At 42.6% G+C, this 21,629-nt stretch overlaps 1 protein-coding gene across 6 annotated transcripts in view; it reads right to left on the bottom strand.

Moving 5' to 3' along the window:
- Positions 1–21,629, bottom strand: part of ltbp1 (latent transforming growth factor beta binding protein 1) — a 134,892-nt gene that overhangs the window by 3,658 nt on the left and 109,605 nt on the right. For all 6 annotated transcript variants that reach the window (XM_085243015.1, XM_085243014.1, XM_085243017.1 and 3 more), the window contains 11 exons: positions 20,042–20,164; positions 17,457–17,582; positions 17,249–17,377; positions 14,422–14,550; positions 6,146–6,283; positions 5,136–5,297; positions 4,604–4,693; positions 4,148–4,276; positions 1,696–1,869; positions 524–676; positions 89–238 (listed from right to left, as the gene is read on the bottom strand). In XM_085243015.1, coding sequence (XP_085099141.1) covers positions 89–238; positions 524–676; positions 1,696–1,869; positions 4,148–4,276; positions 4,604–4,693; positions 5,136–5,297; positions 6,146–6,283; positions 14,422–14,550; positions 17,249–17,377; positions 17,457–17,582; positions 20,042–20,164 — 1,503 coding nt within the window. The remainder of the gene's footprint in view (positions 1–88; positions 239–523; positions 677–1,695; positions 1,870–4,147; positions 4,277–4,603; positions 4,694–5,135; positions 5,298–6,145; positions 6,284–14,421; positions 14,551–17,248; positions 17,378–17,456; positions 17,583–20,041; positions 20,165–21,629) is intronic.

Genomic DNA, 21,629 nt, shown 5'->3' on the forward strand with positions numbered 1-21,629 from the left:
TGTGGACAGATGTGACAGAAAAAGAAGGTTGGATCAAAATGTTTTCTTTGTGTTACAGTTTAGGCTGTATGCGTGTTTGCTCTCCTACCAATGCAGGTCATGCGGGACAGGTCCAGCGTATATCCATCAAAGCAGTCACACGTGTAACCCTCCTGAACCCGGACACACCGACCGTTCTCGCAGCCGTTCAGTATTCCGCACTCCTCTGCTCGCAAACCCTCAAAAGCTCTGTATGGGTCTGAGCCACGTAAAACACAGTGTTTCACTTAATATCAGAGAAGACACCATTCCTGGATGAAAGCAGCTGCCCTCTATGGCACAGGTCATACACTATATGGATGAAAGCACTGGGCTCACAATTACATTTTTTTGAAGTATGATAAAAGTGAACTTCTGGGCTTTTCAATTGCAAATGGAAGAACTTATTTGTGAAGATGTCATGAAAGTGAATATTGATAAAACAATCCTTTCTTGTAGCACTATTCTGTACTTCTGTTAACATCAAAACTGCAGAAATACTCACACTCTTCAATATCATAGTGGGGACGTGCTTCAAGTGATAGAGAATAGTCTGGTGTCACAGCATATTCATGAACTGGACCTGCAACAAGAGCGTCACGACCGTACGGCCGCCGCCCACCACTCAGAGGAAGGTTACACATGGAGGCGTAGTCCTCTGAGACGAGAGAGAGAGAGTGAGAAAAACGACAAATCACTGAGTAAGAAATGCCAGGACCTGGAGCTGTTCAATGACGCAATGATCCCTACAGACACTATTTAAGACCTTTTTTTTGCCTGGAAACAAATCCCTGTTCTTAAAAACTTTGTATTTCCCTTTAAGTCTTAAATGTAAGCTTTACTCCCATATTACAGCTCCTCCTTTACCTGGAACTCTACAAAAAACAATAAATAGGGCAAAGTCTAATATGATGGGGAAAGTAAGCAACAAACAATGCAGTTCTTTCTAAACACTCGGTACATTTGACAGAACCAATTCTTGAGTTACAACATCAGAATTCCTCAACACAAGGTCTGGAAATAATCTGGTTTCTTGGAGCTAAATCTACCACCTCTTGTATGAGAGAAACAGCACTTTTATTTTGAGTTTCCAACTTCTGTAGAGCCACTAATGTAGTTGGAATATATGTAGACTTAAAGCTTATACTTCTATGTAGGTCAGGAATCTGCACCTGCAGTTTCCATTACATACATTATGTGTACATATGAATCAGGTAAATCTTATGGCAGGTACTGTTTTACCTGGGCGTTATCAGCTGACATGATGATGAAGGATTCATAACTGCATGTAAGTGATGCTAACAGTGAGATAAGCAGGCCTTGTGGAACAGTTTTTTCCAACACGTTCACATTTCAAACACATGAATTATTTAATACCCGAAGGCATTTTGTTTAAATCGCTTTGTTTTATCAGTTCTGAATTTCCACAGAAATAAACGGTAATTTAATTAAACGCCCCTACACTGAAACATTGTCAGAGATGTAGTGTAACCTAGTAATTCACAAAAACCACAAAGATAAAATGAATGTTTAAAATATTCATCTCACTTGTCATTTTTTAATTCAATGGAACAGTTGTTTGTGTCAGTTCTCATAAAGCTCCAACAGTCCCACAAAACTGACATCACTGACATATCATCTGATTTATAAATGCAACGTGTGTGTGGGTGGGTGTACCTGTGTCTCTGGAAGGACACAGGGCACATTGCATGCCCCAGGCATATCCGTGCAGACAGCAGCACTCGGTGTACGTGGTCTTCTGGTTAGGACCAAGTGGATTGATGCACATCATATTTCTGACCTCTTGCCAGCAGATGTCCCCATAGTCTATCTCCTCCGTTTCACGTTGGTCTGCAAACACACACATTGTCACCTATAAACTTTGATAAGCTTGGTGTACTTTCTAACATAAGGATAAATGTCTTGCAGCACATGGAATTTAAAATGGAAAACACACGCCACGCACAAAGTGGGGGAGAAGATGTGCTGAAAAAATGTATAAAAATAAAAATCAAGAGATTAAATGGATCTGATGAGGAGTAGGTATACGCAAAACATCACACACTTTGCTTTATCAATCTTCAGGTAATATCTACAGACTTCATGTAAAGTCTATCAGTACACATAACTGCATGTCGACACCCAGAAAGTGTTTGCAAAGCTCCTTTACAGACACTTTAAGACATTAACCCAGGGAATATTCATATTGAATTCTGTTTTTTATATACAGTATTATTTACAGTTATAGAGCTCATTTAAAAAAGATAAACAGCTGTTTTGTTTTTACTTCTAGTTGTAAGTCCACGTGAACATTAAGGAATATATTGTGTAGAATGATGTAGAGCAGTGTTTCCCAAGTGCTGTGCCGCAGGCGTGTCGTGAGAAATGATCAGGTGTGCCGTGGAAGCTTATCTGGTTCCACCTGATTGGTACTCTAAGCAATCAGCGTGAGTAATGGGCAGAACAATTACATTCTCTTCCACTAGAGGGCAGTACAACTTCCTGCTCTAAATAAATGGGTCGCCAACAGCCAATAACACAGAAGAAGATGAAGAAGAAATTACATAATAGTCATGCTATGAATTAGACAGCACAGTGTAATAACAATAGATACATTTTTGAAAGAAAAAGTGGTCAGTCTGACCCGGGTCCGGGAGAAATTCCCACCCAGATGAAGGCCCGAACATGAGTAGTGGTTAGAAGAAGCAAAAAAGGTATACTGGGGACAAACCAAGCCAATTCCACTATACCTGATGCGTGGAGAAAAATAATCAATGTGCTTTTTGTGATATTTTTTTTGGTGGTGTGCCGTGTGATTTTTCTATTGTGAAATATGTGCCGTGGCTACAGGAGGTTAAGCCGAAATGTGGCAGTAGGAAAATATGTTGTTCTCACTCAGAGAGACAAGTCAGTCATATGTCTACCACATGGATATGAAGCTGGACAACGATCCCTCATGTAGTTGTTTGTTTTCCCAACATTAAGCAACTTGAGTTAATAACATACAGTATAATACCGGTAAGAGTGCATCCTAGGAAAAAGTTCAAAGTAAATACATAACATAACATTAACACCGTTAGATAGAAAAACATTTTACAGTTTAAATAATGTCATATTAAAAATTAATATATTGTTTTGAGAAAAAAAATATGGGAAGACAAACAGGATTCTGAGTCATGATTTTTCATTCTTGAATACAGGGAGTAATCTGCAGTTTTATGTCAGTGCCAGCAGGGGTCACAATAGGACTTTAAAAAAAAATCAAAAGCTGGCTCCTGAATCAAAAGATGAGACGATGCATTCCCAAAACGGTGTGCTTTCTATTTCATGACACTGTCATTCAAAAAATGCTTTAAAGAAGTGAACAATTACATTTAATTGTGCGATAAACTGAAATGATTTTACATCAGTAGCTAAAAGTTAGTTTTGGCACTGGCGGTTAGGTTTCATAGATGACCACATGAAGAAGAATGGCGACATTTAGATTTGAAAAAACGTGACTTTTTTTTTTTTATGTAATTATGTGGTCTTGAAATGGCGAACAGAAAACTTTCCAGCCACCTCAGGATGGAAGATGCGGCGGTTCCCAATGGGGAATCGTGGGGCTTATACACAAACACATGTATGAGCCATCTGTGTTCAAACACTTCCCATCAACACACACAGCGACTCATCCAGACACTCATCGACGTCTACAGTAAAGACAGGCAGAGAAAAACACCACAACTTAGAGGATGTTATGCCACGACGTGGAACAAATGCTAAATGCTGCAAATTGATTCCAGGTTCTTTTGACCTTTCATCATACAATGAAACATTTCTACAACCCTAACCCTTCAGTGCTTCTCAACCGTGTTGGTGGAGAAGGTGTATTTAGTAAGTCAGGGTGCATGAAACTGCGTCACTCTGTCAGGACTTTGTGAGCCCTTCAGCTAAATCAAGCAGAGTATAAAACACGGGACATGTAATCACACCATCCCAGGATCAAATGTGACCATGGACACACACTGCCTGTGATTTACTCTCTGTAAACTGATACTGTTAGTTGTGTCAGTAAATACCGTATTATCTGAGCAACGATAACACTTGGCTCCTTTCTCTGTGTGCACATCTGTCTGTTTTTCCTCACCTCTGCACTCCAGTTTGATGGGGTCGTAGTCCTGTCCGGTCTTGCAGTAACACTCGTAGCTACCCTCAGTATTCATGCAGAAGCCTCCTTTACACACCTCCTGACCAAACAGTGAACATTCATCTCCATCTGAAAACACACACAGTATTAATACAGTCTCCTTAATACAGGCCTTAGCCACTACACAGTACTATCTGTACAGTGAGTGCCATAAAATACTATATTAACATGTTTTACAGCTAAACTAAAGCCTGATTTGGCCTCTGCTAAGAGAAATGCATCTTTCTGCAGCATAACTACACACTGTTTCAAAGCTGTGTGAACAAGACAAAAAAATCCATTCAGTTGATTTAAAAATCTTTGCTCAGCATACTATAAAACGTTTCCTATGACTGAGTAAAAATAATCTGTGTTAGGTTTATATGCATGACATGAATGGCTGTAGACTTTTCTTACCCCTGTAGACATCAGAAGTGGGTACTCCATACAGGAAGTCTCCATTGGGAATAAAACCTCTTCCAGATGGACACATCTGGTTAAACTGGTCTGTAAGAGGACAGACACATGTTTGCAACAATCCTGTATGCACACTGGGTAAGATATAAACCCAGTATGTGTTGTGGTTTTCATGTCAAGAAAACAGTTTCGGTGCAACTTTTTTGCACTGAAAATTGAATTGAATTTTTTCAAAGTGGGTTGTAGTATACAGCACTTTAATTGGTCAGTAAGACTAAAAAGCACTCTATAAAGCTTTCCATTTACCTCAGGACCACGAGGAGATAATATACTGAGAGGAGCTATAGGGAGACATAATGTGAAAAAAGGTGAGGAGGTTGTGTTTTTCATCCTAGTCACCTTGCTTTGGATAATGAAAAGCAACCTTTTTGTTCAAATGTGGTATGCTGGGATTTTTAAACCCTCTCAGAATACTGTGTAGGTGCCTCTGGTGAGAACACTATGTATATTTCATTATCCTCCTTGAGCTTACCTGTGCCATTGACAGGACAGGGATGCACCTCACAGTTATCACCCCAGCCAGCTCCCAGCGTGCAGCAGCACTCCTGCAGTGTAACATGGCTGGTCAGTACACTCTCACACAGGTTCTCGTCATTCAGACGGTAGTAGCACTCCTTCCGCTCCACCAACGGTGCTGAAAGACAAATGAAGGAGTTCAGTCAGCCCTACTATTCTTTTACTTTTCTGTCAAAGCACTTTGCAAACTTCATTCTTAAAGCTACAATATAAATAAAATGAGCATTATTATTATATATGTACTTGTAGTGTTGCAATGAAAAAAGCCTCCCAAAAAGCTCATGAGCATGTGCAGTGGACTGCACAACGCGACAGAAAACCTGGAGGCGAGAAAACTGTTTTGGCTTATATACTGTATATAAACTGGGCAATCTAAGAAATAAGAAAGCAACTACAAATCAGTACAATTTCTCCATTTCAAGATTTGGTACTAAGTTGGAGAAATATATAAAGTATAAAGATTTCCTGTCTGTACCGTCACCAGTGCAGGAGCTATTTAAGGAGAGGAGGTTGTTCTTCTTTATCAGTGTTTAAACATTTAAACATTTAAACAGCACAATACAGACTGCTGAATGCAGACAAATAACTGTAAGAAGAACAATATCAGCTCCTGCAACATTTATGTTTCTAGCAATGAAGTTAAATGCAACTAATCGCCTCCATGATATCACAACTGGAGCAGGTCTTGGGGATTAATACATTTTAAGGATTGCTTTACTTACTTTGGTTTGACAAAAGCTTCACTGACCAGATTATTCAATAAGATGCCAGAAAAAACACAGTTGTTTATATGAAAATAAATTCTACACTTGTACAGTAATGTCTGGACGTAGTTATGGAGCCTCGTCGTTCTTTCATGTGTTGAAAGGAACCCACTGTTATTTTCATGGGACGGTGTCAATGGCAGTGTAATGAAACCAGCTGTGCATTGGTCTATCTTCAACTTATTTGTCAATCTGAAGTCACCTGTGGGAATCGGCTCGCACTTGGCGATCATGCCGTTGTATTCTTGGCCACTAGGACACTCGCACTGGAATTTACCATCCCTGTTTACGCACTGCGCCTCTCCACAGACATTGCCCAGCAGCGCACACTCATCCACATCTGTGGAAAAGTCAAAGAATGTATTAATAGAAGATTTGTTCATATTTGAATGAAGTTCATTTGCTTTGATAGTTAAGCTAAGTAGCTGATAAACACAAAACAGAAAAAAAAACCTAAATACGAAATATGTTAATCGATTGTATATAAGTGACTCAAATTTTATGTTTGAAAAGGAGTAGGAAGAGGAAGAGACTTATATGATACTACCCATTCTTCCTATATCAGGGTGGGGAACTCCAGGCCTCAAGGATCGGTGTCCTGCAGGGTTTAGATCTCACCCTAGGTCACCACACCTGAATCAAATGATTAGTTCATCACCAGGCCTCTGGAGAACTTCAAGACATGTTGAGGAGGTCATTTAGCCATTTAAATCAGCTGTGTTGGATCAAGGACACATCTGAAACCTGCAGGACACCGGCCCTTGAGGCCTGGAGTTGCCCACCCCTGGTGTATATCATTAGTGTGTTATCTGTTGAAGTTGCACAGTGAGCTGTGATCCTGCTAGCTTTAGTGATTTTTAAATACAGGCTGATTCATCTTCTGTCATTTTACATCTATTTGGATTTTAAAAAATATCTATACTCACAAATAGAGCATAGACACATTTAGACACTATTATTTACACTATTTTGCCAACTGTCTGGCACACTGCCACATGTGGAAACTGTTTCAGATAATTAGTTCACTTTGCAATCAGCCTAAGCACTATAAATAAGCTACAGGTAAGCTGTCCGTGTGGAGTACAATGGAGTGAGCAGGAAGAGTGAGAAGAGTGAGAATTAGAGGAGGCCGAGGAAGAGGACGTGGAGGTGAAGAAGTAGGACGAAGAGGACGGCAAGGACAAGGAGGTGAAGTTAGAGAAAGAGGACAAGGAGGAGCAAGAGGAGGATGAGGAGGGGGAAGATGAAGGGTAAGAAGAGTAAGAAATAGAATTACTGATGACATCAGAGCTACAATAGTGGACCATGTAATCAACCGTGGAATGACCCTGAGGGAAGCTGGCCAACGGGTTCAGCCTAACTCGAGCCGCTACACTGTAGCGAGCATCATAAGGACATCTTGAAATGAGAATCGGTGAGCACAGTCACTTTGCACTAGGATTTGTAGCACTGCCGTATGCTAATGAGGAACACGACAATACCATAGATGTAAAAATACTGAAATTGTTACTTTACAGAATTACTAGACGAGCAGATGCTGGGGGCAGAGGAAGCATGTTCACTGCAGACCAAGAAACTCATATAGTCAATACGGTGATTGCAAATAATTCCATAAGGCTACGCAAAATTCAGCAGCGCATAATTGAGGATGATTCCACCTTCCAAAACATACAAAATGTGAGCATTTCTGTATGAGGTCGTGTACTTGCCCGCAACAGAATCCGAATGAAACAAATCTACAGAGCACCTTTTGAAAGAAACAGTGAACGTGTAAAACAGCTGCGATATGTGCAGGTAAGCTATAGTATCACTGGTACTGAATCTGGAAGTGCACACTGTAGTGCTGTGCATGTGCCTGCTGTGCTGAATTTGTTTTGTCTTGTCTAGAGAGCGATGGAGCTAGAGGCAGATGGGTCGTGAGCAGTTTTTTGTGGATGAGGCTGGTTTTCACCTCACTAAGACAAGGAGACGTGGCAGGAACATTATTGGACACCGTGCCATAATCATGTCCCAGGACAACGTGGTGGTAACACAACTATGTGTGCAGCTATAAGTCAAAATAGTGTTGCTCACCATCATGCAACCATGGGCCCATATAACAATACACACATTACATTCCTGGACACCTTACAGGACATGCTCACTAATGTTCAGAGACCAGAGCAGACCAGATACGTTATCATATGGGACAATGTTAGTTTCCATAGGGCTGCTTTGGTCCGCAACCGGTTTACAGATCACCCACTCTTCACTGTACTCAACCTCCACCCATACTCTCCATTCTTGAATCCAATTGAAGAGTTCTTCTCTGCCTGGCGCTGGAAGGTCTGTGACCGTCATCCCCATCAACGCATAGCCCTTTTACAGGCAATGGAGGAGGCATGTGGGGATATTGACCAGGCATCATGTCAGGCCTGGATGCACCATTCCACAAGATAATTTCCCCGGTGCCTTGGACTAGAGGACATTGCATGTGATGTAGACACAATTTTGTGGCCGGACCCAGAGAGACGACACGATGTAGACTGATTTCTTTTCTTTCCTCAGTGAAATTACTATTTTGTTTTGACTTGGAAATAAACACTTGTGTTTATTTTGATGTGTGTGAATAAACACCAGTACTTGAAGTTTGGATCCCTCCATGTTTACGGACCTATGACAAAAGTATGACCTCAAACTGACATGGCCTACTTTGTGCACAGAGAAAGCAAAGGCCAGACGTGTTTTCTATTCATACCTTCAGTGTGTAGTTGGTGCATTATGTGCTTATTAATGTGATAGCTTGTGTTAACTGTTTGATACGAAAACACCATTTTTACGAAGGTTTGGAGAGTTAAGCAAGGGTTATTAGCTTTTGTAAGAAAACTTCAATGTTTTGCTGATTTGGTGAAGGGTTTTCTTATTTCTGTGTAGAGTTTTGCAAAAATAGTCAATAGTTACAAAAAATGAGCTTAAGCCATCAGAAAAAACTGTAATTCTTCAAAAACTGAATTCCTGGCAGTGTCTGCATTTCGCTGAAAATAAACTGTGTCATTCAAATACACAGTTTATTTTCTTTCTAATTCATTTATTTTCTTGTTTTAGGAGGACAGTTTCTTTTTTGGGGGGTTACAAATGTCATTATTGTTGCTGGTTTGTCACACTTTTTTTCTGTGGTGATAAAGCCTGATGTTGTTTATATACTAAAGGAATCCTGTCACCTCGACTCACTGGGTTCCCTCCATTTTCAACAAGTGGGGTTTAACTTCCAACCCTGCAATAATGATTTCATTCATCCTAGTGTCGTTTTTCCAAGTCCTCTGTTCTCTTTTCTAGGAGGTAAATTTGCTTATCCTTCTCAGCAATCTGTATCAGTAGATCCACCAATTCCAACATACTTTTCTGTTAGAGATGGACCTCTTTATGCTTCATATAGCTGATACACCTGATGGGTGCTCTTGGGACGACTTTGAGGATTTCAGTAGCTGAAGTCCAGTCTAATGGTAAATTGACTGGTTCTCTTATAGCACTTTATTCAACTTCACCCATATTCACACAAGCACTTTTTTCTCTACAGGCAAGTGCTTTCACACCCCGATGAAAGCATCACAGAGGATCTTGGGATTTAGTATTTTGTCCAAGGAAACGTCGGCATGCAGCCTGGGATGGATCCACCAATCTCCCACTTAGGAGATGGCCTACACTACATCCTAACACACAGCAACCAGAGGAGCAAATAGTCTATTCATTCAAGACAAGTATCAAGCTCTTGTGCTTGCATATTCTGATCTCCAAGGAAACAAAGTAACCTTTATTTAAAGCTTCCTTCCACTTGGAAGGTACAGTATAGTCGTGGTTAAGGGGAAGCCCCTTTTGAAAAAATGTAAACTAACTGCCAAATTCATAAGTCAGAAATAAACACATAAACTTTCTTTTAATATTCACTCTTCACTCAAGTTGCTTGATGAGTTGCTCAGGGTTTAACAGAAATATTACAGAGATTACGACAGGTATCGACAGGCCAAGCGGAATGCGGCTCGGGCAGTGGCTGAAGCAAAAACTCGGGTGTGGGAGGAGTTCGGAGAGGCCATGGAAAAAGACTTTCGGGCTGCCTCGAAGAGATTCTGGCAAACCGTCAGACGTCTCAGGAGGGGAAAGCGGTGCTCTACCTGCACTGTGTATAGTGCTGGCGGAGCGCTGCTGATGTCGACTGAGAAAATAGTCAGGCGGTGGAAGGAATACTTCGAGGACCTCCTTAATCCCACTGACACGTCTTCCGAGGAGGAAGCAGAGTCTGGGGATGAGGGGAATGACCCGCCAATTTCCGGGGGCGAGGTCACTGAGGCAGTTAAACAACTCCTTGGTGGCAGAGCCCCTGGTGTTGATGAGGTCCGCCCCGAGTTCCTGAAGGCTCTGGACGTTGTAGGGCTGTCCTGGTTGACACGCCTCTGCAATGTTGCGTGGAGATCAGGGGCAGTACCTGTGGACTGGCAGACCGGGGTGGTGGTCCCCATCTTCAAGAAAGGGGACCGGAGGGTGTGTTCCAACTACAGGGGGATCACACTCCTCAGCCTCCCTGGGAAAGTCTATGCCAGGGTGCTGGAAAGGAGAGTTCGTCCGTTAGTCGAACCTCGGATACAGGAGGAACAATGCGGTTTTCGTCCTGGTCGCGGAACACTGGACCAGCTCTTTATCCTCTCCAGGATACTTGAGGGTGCATGGGAGTTTGCCCAACCAGTCTACATGTGTTTTGTGGACTTGGAGAAGGCATTCGACCGTGTCCCTCGGGGTGTCCTGTGGGAGGTGTTGCGGGAATATGGGGTGTCTGGCCCATTGCTACGGGCCATTCGATCCCTATACAACCGTTGCAAGAGCTTGGTTCGCATTGCCGGCAATAAGTCGGACTCGTTCCCGGTGGGTGATGGGCTCCGCCAGGGCTGCCCTTTGTCTCCGGTTCTGTTCATAATTTTTATGGACAGGATTTCTAGGCGCAGCCAAGTGGCGGAGGGCTTTCGCTTTGGTGGCCTCAGAATCTCATCTCTGATTTTTGCAGATGATGTGGTTCTGTTGGCTTCATCGGGTGAGGGCCTCCAGCTCGCACTGGAGCGGTTCGCAGCCGAGTGTGAAGCAGCGGGAATGAGGATCAGCACCTCCAAATCTGAGGCCATGGTTCTCAGCCGGAAAAGGGTGGAGTGCCCACTCCGGGTCGGGGATGAGTTCCTGCCCCAAGTGGAGGAGTTCAAGTATCTCGGGGTCTTGTTCGCGAGTGATGGGAGAAGGGAGCCGGAGATCGACAGACGGATTGGGGCTGCAGCTGCAGTAATGCGGACACTGCACCGGTCCATCGTGGTGAAGAGGGAGGTGAGTGTAAAAGCGAAGCTCTCAATTTACCGGTCGATCTACGTCCCTACCCTCACCTATGGCCACGAGCTGTGGGTAGTGACCGAAAGAACGAGATCGCGGATACAAGCGGCAGAAATGAGCTTCCTCCGAAGGGTGGCTGGCCTCTCCCTTAGAGATAGGGTGAGAAGTTCGGCCATCCGGGAGGGGCTCAGAGTAGAGCAGCTGCTGCTCCACATCGAAAGGAGCCAGCTGAGGTGGTTCGGGCATCTGACAAGGATGCCCCCTGGGCACCTCCTGGGTGAAGTGTTCCAGGCATGTCCCACCGGGAGGAGGCCCCGGGGCAGACCCAGGACACGCTGGAGAGATTATATCTCTCGGCTGGCCTGGGAACGCCTTGGTATTCCCCCGGATAAGCTGGAGGAGGTGGCTGGGGAGAGGGAGGTCTGGGCCTCTTTGCTTAGGCTGCTGCCCCCGCGACCCGGCCTCGGATAAAGCGGATGAAAATGGATGGATGGATGGATTACAGAGATATTAAGCTCTTAGGAAAGATGACATACTAGTAATATTACAGGGAGTGCAGAATTATTAGGCAAGTTGTATTTTGAGGAATAATTTTATTATTGAACAACAACCATGTTCTCAATGAACCCAAAAAACTCATTAATATCAAAGCTGAATGTTTTTGGAAGTAGTTTTTAGTTTGTTTTTAGTTTGAGCTATTTTAGGGGGATATCTGTGTGTGCAGGTGACTATTACTGTGCATAATTATTAGGCAACTTAACAAACAACAATATATACCCATTTCAATGATTTATTTTTACCAGTGAAACCAATATAACATCTCCACATTCACAAATATACATTTCTGACATTCAAAAACAAAACAAAAACAAATCAGCGACCAATATAGCCACCTTTCTTTGCAAGTACACTCAAAAGCCTGCCATCCATGGATTCTGTCAGTGTTTTGATCTGTTCACCATCAACATTGCGTGCAGCAGCAACCACAGCCTCCCAGACACTGTTCAGAGAGGTGTACTGTTTTCCCTCCTTGTAAATCTCACATTTGATGATGGACCACAGGTTCTCAATGGGGTTCAGATCAGGTGAACAAGGAGGCCATGTCATTAGTTTTTCTTCTTTTATACCCTTTCTTGCCAGCCACGCTGTGGAGGACATGGACGCGTGTGATGGAGCATTGTCCTGCATGAAAATCATGTTTTTCTTGAAGGATGCAGACTTCTTCCTGTACCACTGCTTGAAGAAGGTGTCTTCCAGAAACTGGCAGTAGGACTGGGAGTTGAGCTCGACTCCATCCTCGACCCGAAAAGGCCCCACAAGCTCATCTTTGATGATACCAGCCCAAACCAGTACTCCACCTCCACCTTGCTGGCGTCTGAGTCGGACTGGAGCTCTCTGCCCTTTACCAATCCAGCCACGGGCCCATCCATCTGGCCCATCAAGACTCACTCTCATTTCATCAGTCCATAAAACCTTAGAAAAACCAGTCTTGAGATATTTCTTGGCCCAGTCTTGACGTTTCAGCTTGTGTGTCTTGTTCAGTGGTGGTCGTCTTTCAGCCTTTCTTACCTTGGCCATGTCTCTGAGTATTGCACACCTTGTGCTTTTGGGCACTCCAGTGATGTTGCAGCTCTGAAATATGGCCAAACTGGTGGCAAGTGGCATCTTGGCAGCTGCACGCTTGACTTTTCTCAGTTCATGGGCAGTTATTTTGCGCCTTGGTTTTTCCACACGCTTCTTGCGACCCTGTTGACTATTTTGAATGAAACGCTTGATTGTTCGATGATCACGCTTCAGAAGCTTTGCAATTTTGAGACTGCTGCATCCCTCTGCAAGATATCTCACTATTTTTGACTTTTCTGAGCCTGTCAAGTCCTTCTTTTGACCCATTTTGCCAAAGGAAAGGACGTTGCCTAATAATTATGCACACCTGATATAGGGTGTTGATGTCATTAGACCACACCCCTTCTCATTACAGAGATGCACATCACCTAATATGCTTAATTGGTAGTAGGCTTTCAAGCCTATACAGGTTGGAGTAAAACAACATGCATGAAGAGGATGATGTGGACAAAATACTCATTTGCCTAATAATTCTGCACTCCCTGTACTTCTGTAAAGTTTCCAGAATAAAAGTGATCGAAGGTTGTATATGAAAATTAAAGAAGGTGACTGTTGTTGTCATTTGACCCTGAATAAATAACTATGAATTGAACTAACTGAATTTAACATAAGAAGAGAAGAGGAGAAGGAAGCCAGAGAGGGGACACACATTCTGAATGGTTAGCGGTAAACCATCACCGTTGGTTTTTAAGGAGTGTGTGTGTGTGTGTGTGTGTGTGTGTGTGTGTGTGTGTGTGTGTGTGTGTGTGTGTGTGTGTGTGTGTGTGTGTGTGTGTGTGCGCGCGAGTCCATCTTTGCTAGCCACAGCACAGTGATGGTTTGGCAGGAAAGAGGAGGCAGCTGGCCGGACTGAAAGGGTGGGACCGAGCAGTAGTGCCAAAGGACAGACGAGAAGTGTGTTTAAGTGTGTATAAAGCACATACTGTACTTTGGTAGTTCTGCTACTGTATTTTATGTTTGCTGTGCATTGGGGTTTTTATGTACCTGTATGTGAATCTTTCTGCCAGGGTTATGATAGTGGAAGTCACCTTTAACAGTAACGAGTTTGGAGTTGCATGGGCCCAGTTAGTCCTGAGAAACAACCAGCACCCATCAACACTCATGTATTTCTCATTGTGAAACACAACTAAGGCCAATAAGGGCAAGTTTTCAGTGCAAAAACAAGCAAAATCATTTATGCAAAATCTTGGTAGAAATGTGGCGCATGGGCAAATCAAGGCCCCATTACATTTTGGTCACTTCTTTCAAAAATCTGTTGAGGTGCTCTTGTAGTAAATTTGTCAGTCAAATTTGTGTTCTTGAAGGTTTTTTTCTGTTCAGTGTCTCCTTTGTATTTTCGTGATCCTTTGTATTTGACATAGTCATTATGACATATTAAGATATCTAAATCAGTTGCACAGTTTTGGATGGCAGCTTCCCATCATAGCACGTTATTAATATACAACTTGCAATCAGTATCAGCTCTAAAAGCCTTATCGATTGATTGATATACACCAAAGCTCACACACTTACCCACACAGCCTTCGCCATCCCATGACTCCTGGTAGCCCTGCTCACAGAGGCATTGGTAAGAACCCAGTCCATTCTCACAGAAGCTGTGGGGGCCACATATTGTCTCATTGAGTCCACACTCATCAATATCTGAAAACCAAATAAACAACATCAATTTTTTATTTCTTTTTCGTGACTTTCTCCAGCCTTGACTCTACATCACTCCATAAAATATTATCTTTGCTTTCTGACATCTTACTGTAGAGGCAATCATCTCATTGCAGAACAACTCCATTGTAGTTTTATGAAAATCAAATATTTCTACAATGTTTGCACTCTGACACACACACACACACACACACACACACACACACACACACACACACACACACACACACACACAGGCTTCATAAAAGCAGACACCCAGACACTTGAGTCTGAGCCCCCTGCATAAATCATGAGGCAAGAAGCAACACATTTCCCTCCTAGTCTAGACAGCAGGCTCAACAGCTTCCGTCTTCCGTCCACTTTTTCTCTCATGTTTCTCTTTTCTCTCTGTTTTTCTATAAGACAGCAGAAGGCATTTAAACCTCATGACCACAGAGGCCATGACTCCTGCCCCGGTGCAGAAAGTATGAAAACATGAAAAAAATTCCTCAGAGACATGGAGTTATGGACACACATAAAGAGAGCATACTTAACAACAATGGCAGTAACACTTTGAACATTGTATGTAGTTCAGTGTTGATACTGAAGCAAAGACTGAGAAGCCCACTTTAATAAACAGTCATCTGAAAGTAATGACAGCTTTGGAATTGGCTGATCTACTGTAACTGAGCAAGAAACGCATATTACAAATGTAGGTGAACAAAGGAAAATATTTATTTAACCTTTTCTCAAGTTCACAAGTACCCACCTCTCAGTTAAAGCAGGGAATACACAATCCACAACATACAACAACAGCATGTCATCTTTCATTTATCGTGTCAGGGAGACCCTCTCGCTAACAGTAGAGTTGAACTATGCAACAAGATTCATCTGTACCAGAGGAAAATACTAAAATAGACAGACTTCTAAATTATTTAAAAAAATGTAAATGCAAAATTATTCAAATGTTTACAGAACAGAAGTTAGAGGGCAGACAAGATAAAAAAATAAGCTCAGGCAGTATTACTTATTGGAGTATAGCAGGGTAGAAGCTAACAACAGTGCATCAAGTCAAGTCGGTCCAGAAAAGTTCCAGAACGTTTCTTCACGGTTAAAAACTATTGAACGCTGAAACTAGCTCACTGAAGCACATAAAAGAAAGATAAGACTGCCACCTCATACATGACCTAGGGTCCATTAGATAGATTTTGGTTGAGTTGGACTGTAGAATGAAGGAAAAGCCATCCACATATGCTCAGCATATGTGGGAACTGTAGGACATGTGTTCTGTTTGGAAACTGTTGGAAAGCCTGCATTTGATGATCTCATGAAGCTGGTTCACAGACACACACACAATATGAAAAAAGAAATGAAAGCAAAACCATGTTTGATTTTAAATTTGGCCTTTAATGGCACTTCCTTACATACTTCTAGACCGCTCCTAGATCTGTTGCTACTTTTAGAATACTTCACAGAAGTCCTATTCTGAGCACATTTGCAATTTCACCATAGACCTCAAAGTTGGACATAAAGCAAAAACCATCTGCTGGGTCAAATTAAAACACAGTATCCAAGCACAAAGGTAAGGTCAGGAGCACAATTGGAAGTGTCCTCGTTGCTTTTTACCTCCAAATTTATCCCCTGCAAGCTGACTGTCAACAAAGAGTTCAAATGCAGATACAAATTGTGTCAAATGTATCTGCAGTTTGTGTCATTGCGCTACTTGCGAGCAGATCATGCACACAGTGATCCAAATGAAGCGCAGCAGTGTGGAGGTGCACACGGAGATGATCTTGATGGGTAGATTTTGAAATCATGAAACTCTGATTCCTACAGTGACTAGAATTTGTGTGTTATGCTGGCATGGTGTGGGTCCATGTACCATTTCTGTCCCGATGGGAGTGGCTTCTTCCAGGAAAACATGGCCCCCAACCAGAGGGCATGAGTGCTCACATGAAATGTAAGATGTAAATATTATTCTATGGCCTCTACAGTCACTGGATGTAGGACTAAAAACACCTTTGGGAGTGCTGTCCACCGCCATCACCAAAACACTAAATAAGGGGAATTTATCTTTACATTTTTTTTTATAATAAAAGTATTCGGGGGCGATTGTGGCTCAAGAGTTGGGAGTTCGCCTTGTAATCGGAAGGTTGCCGGTTCGAGCCCCGGCTTGGACAGCCTTGGTCGTTGTGTCCTTGGGCAAGACACTTCACCCACTGCCTACTGGTGGTGGTCAGAGGGCCCGGTGGCGCCAGTGTCCGGCAGCCTCGCCTCTGTCAGTGCGCCCCAGGGTGGCTGTGGCTACAATGTAGCTTGCCATCACCAGTGTGTGAATGTGTGTGTGAATGGGTGGATGACTGGATATGTAAAGCGCTTTGGGGTCCTTAGGGACTAGTAAAGCGCTATATAAATACAGGCCATTTACCATTTTTACCATTATTCATTCATCACATGCCATCAGCAGCCCAACACCTAAAACATTTAATTCTGGTAATTTGGGGAAGTATGGAGAATTTACATAGGAAAACTACACTTAAACATTTATATGGAAGATATTAGTCATGGTGAATGGACTGGTTCTACCTGGGCATTTAGAGCGCTTTATGCAACAATAATCACATTCATTAAACATCTGGTTGCTTGGAAACAGCATGTTTACATCGTATATGTGTGCCTTGTCAGTGCCATTGCATCTTACCATCACAGGATGGCATGTGGAGGCTAGCAGTGAATCCACTGTCGCACACACACAGATACGATCCTTCTGTGTTGAGACATTTGCCATGAGGGGAACACAGCTCTGTGTCGTCGGCACACTCATCGACATCTGCGAACACACAGCGTGAACAGAGTTTGTGTCATTCCATACAACGAGTCTACATCCTTTGTTTAAAGAAGCAGCTTACCACTGCAGATGGTGCCATTGATCTGCCGGTACCCCTGTGGGCAGGTACAGGTGTAGGAGCCCAGATTGTTGACGCACTCTCCCACTTCCTTACATGGCCTGACTTCCTCTGTGCACTCATTCACATCTAAAACATCAATAACACAACACAGGTTTTTTGATTAAAGTGATATGTTCTGATTATTTTGACAGATTTGATCAAATCCTTATTATACATCCGTCCCGACCCGGACAGCTTATCCCTGTCAAGGTCGTGGGGGGGAGGGTGGAGCCTACCCCAGCTACCACAGGGCAATAGGCAGATTACACCCTGGACAGGTTGCCAGTCTGTCACAGAGCTAACACATAGAGACAGACAACCATTCACACTCACGGGCAATTAAGAGTTACCAATAAACCTAACCCTACTGACTGCATGACTTTGGACTGTGGGAGGAAGCCAGAGACAACCCAGGCAAGCACGCAGAGAACATGCAAACTCCACACATAAAGACCACGGTGAGGCAACAGTGCTAATCACCGCACCACCGTGCTGCCCATTGTCTATTTGAATGTTGCAGCAGCAAGTGGTAGCAGAACGGTGAACAAGCTGCCCACAGGCCAGGGCAAGAACAAAACTTTCAGGTAAATAAATCATTGTAATGATGTCTTGATGCATTCTCAATCATCCAGGAAAGTAAATCTCCAAAAGTTGAATCTGTTCATCTGGACGTAGCGTTTTGTGGGAGAAATGTTTCGTCACTCATCCAAGTGACTTCTTCAGTCTCAGCTGACTGCAGGTTTCAATCTTATAAACAGTACATTTGCATGATGACTGAAACCAGCCCACTGAAGGAACAATGGGCTGGGAGGTCAGAGAGAAGGACAACCGCTGCCCAAGCGACCCCTGTAGTGATCCCATATGTGTCAGGAGTATCGGAGCAGTTGAGACACATTTTTTCTAAACACCGTGTCTCTGTGGCTTTTAAACCCCAAAACACGCTGCGCCAAAAATTGGTCCAGCCCAAGGATCAGGTCCCCCGACACAAACAGAGTAACATAGTGTACGCTGTTAAGTGCCAGGAGGATTGTCAGGATTTATACATCAGGGAAACCAAACAACCTCTGGCGAAGCGGACGGCACAACAGAGAAGAGCCACCTCGTCAGGCCAGTGGACACTCTTTCAAAGATGAGGATGTACACATCCTGGACAGGGAGGAACGCTGGTTTGAGCGCGGAGTCAAGGAGGCCATTTACGTGGAAAGGGAAAGACCATCTCTGAATCGAGGAGGGGGCTTAAGGGTACATCTTTCACCATCTTACAATGCTGTGATTGCAGCCATTCACCAACTCTGTGAATGGTACTCATGGCCATTGATCAGTGGTCTTTGGTCAGTGGGTTTTGGTTAGTGGTTGTTGATCAATGGTCATGAGAATTTGCATATTAAGATTAAGGAAGTGACCTCCCAGCCCATTGTTCCTTCAGTGGGCTGGGTTCAGTCATTATGCAAATGTACTGTTTATAAGATTGGGGAAACCTGCAGTCAGCTGAGACTGAAGAAGTCACTTGAATGAGTGACGAAACATTTCTCCCACAAAACGCTACGTCCAACTTTTGGAGACATTGTGATGATGTGTTCTTCAGCCATGTTATGAGACATCGAAGACAGAGTATTTATACAAAGGATCTGAAATGCTGCCAGAAGGTGGCTGGATGTTCTATCACGACAATTTCCATGACCTACCAGCTCTTTCTGTCAAATCTGGACACCTGTGACTTCTATCGTTTCCCTAAAATGAAATTAAAGCTTAAAAGATACTTTTTCAACATGGTCTAGAAGAAGCACATGCACTAAAAGGTATCACTGCACAAAGCGTCGTCAAGGGTAACGGGGGTGAAGTTTTAATCAAAAAATCAAGTAAGTACTTGGTATAACAATTTTGACCTCTATGGATAGATTCTCCATGTATAACAACCCTGCAGTTGATGATTAATAAGTCGCCCATTCGGATATTGTTATGCTATAAAGGCTCCCTTGATTGACAGTTGTGGGTCACTAATTAGCAGACATTTATGCCTCCATGTTGCATCCATACAGTTTAAGGATTCAAGGCTAACTAAGCTTGCTACTGAAAACTGTATCCTCTGATCTCTACACCAACTTCTGCCTCAAAATAAAACATCAAATCAGATTCCAAAACTACAGTACTAATGCAGAATGCATATAGTTTCACCTTATTTATTCTCCCATGAAATGGAGGGAATATGTAACTGCTTCCATTTGTTTGTCTGTCTGATTGTTAGAGGTCCTCAAAATATCATATTTAAATTTTGTTGTTATATCAGCTTGAGCTGATATATTTTTGGTGAAAATTGGGAGAAGGTCAAAAAATCAATAAAAACTTTGTTACCCACCTGCATGCACAGATTGATATCTACAAACTTTGCAACAACATAGTAGGACTTTGGGGACCTCGGAAAAAAATCTGAAGAAACCATATTAAGCAATATAGCTTAATATCTTAAAAATCTACAGCTTATAGATGACAAAGATTTCAGCCATTTCTGCTCCAATTATATGGGTAAAGATAACAAAATATCATACCATCACACTGGTCTCCAGCTGGCGATAGTCTGAAGCCTGGCCCACACACACAGAAAAAGGAGCCTTCAGTATTCTGGCAGTGGCCTCTGACACAGACTCTCTGATCCTGGCACTCATCTATATCTGAAACAACACAAACAACAGGGTTAAACTTGCATGGATTTCTCACACAGCAGATGAACAGTGTGCTGAGGGGCTTCTCTCAATGAATAATTATTTAAGCAAACAAACTGGTTGAGACCGACTGTCTGCAGTGTTTCTTCACATACAGTGAAAACAGTGAGCGCACTGATTTATACAGGGAGTGCAGAATTATTAGGCAAGTTGTATTTTTGAGGAATAATGTTATTATTGAACAACAACCATGTTCTCAATGAACCCAAAAAACTCATTAATATCAAAGCTGAATGTTTGTGGAAGTGGTTTTTAGTTTGTTTTTAGTTTTAGCTATTTTAGGGGGATATCTGTGTGTGCAGGTGACTATTACTGTGCATAATTATTAGGCAACTTAACAAAAAACAAATATATACCCATTTCAATTATTTATTTTTACCAGTGAAACCAATATAACATCTCCACATTCACAAATACACATTTCTGACATTCAAAAACAAAACAAAAACAAATCAGCGACCAATATAGCCACCTTTCTTTGCAAGGACACTCAAAAGCCTGCCATCCATGGATTCTGTCAGTGTTTTGATCTGTTCACCATCAACATTGCGTGCAGCAGCAACCACAGCCTCCCAGACACTGTTCAGAGAGGTGTACTGTTTTCCCTCCTTGTAAATCTCACATTTGATGATGGACCACAGGTTCTCAATGGGGTTCAGATCAGGTGAACAAGGAGGCCATGTCATTAGTTTTTCTTCTTTTATACCCTTTCTTGCCAGCCACGCTGTGGAGTACTTGGACGCGTGTGATGGAGCATTGTCCTGCATGAAAATCATGTTTTTCTTGAAGGATGCAGACTTCTTCCTGTACCACTGCTTGAAGAAGGTGTCTTCCAGAAACTGGCAGTATCAAATCAAATCAAATCAAATCACTTTTTATTGTCACATCACATGTGCAGGCACACTGGCACAGCACATGCGAGTGAAATTCTTGTGTGCGAGCCCCACAAGCAACAGAGATGTGCAAACACAACAACACAAACGAGCAAAATACAAGAATGGCCAACCTGAAACTAATAAATATATGTACAATATATAATAGTGTATGCATTTCTGGATGTGTATACTAAATATTTTCCTACGTGTGTGTGTGTGTGTGTGTGTGTGTATACACATTTTTACAAATTAAATAGTAAAAAAATAAAATAATAATAATAATAATAATAATAAAATATATAAAATATACAGAGTTGAATATGTGCAAAACAGTGGCATTTATATACAGTGTGTAGTGCATAATGTTGAAGTTCCAGTAGTGAAGCTGAGGTGTCTATGAAGTGTTCAGCAGTCTGATGGCCTGATGGAAGAAGCTGTCTCTCAGTCTGCTGGTTGGGGACCGGATGCTGCAGAACCTCCTTCCTGATGGAAGCAGTCTGAACAGTTTATGGCTGGGGTGACTGGAGTCCTTGATGATC

This window comes from Mchenga conophoros, linkage group LG13 (assembly GCF_057382185.1).
Source record: "Mchenga conophoros isolate Kocher_MC1m ecotype Shallow Benthic linkage group LG13, M_conophoros_male_GT1.1, whole genome shotgun sequence".
In the NCBI taxonomy this organism is placed as follows: Eukaryota; Metazoa; Chordata; class Actinopteri; order Cichliformes; family Cichlidae; genus Mchenga; species Mchenga conophoros.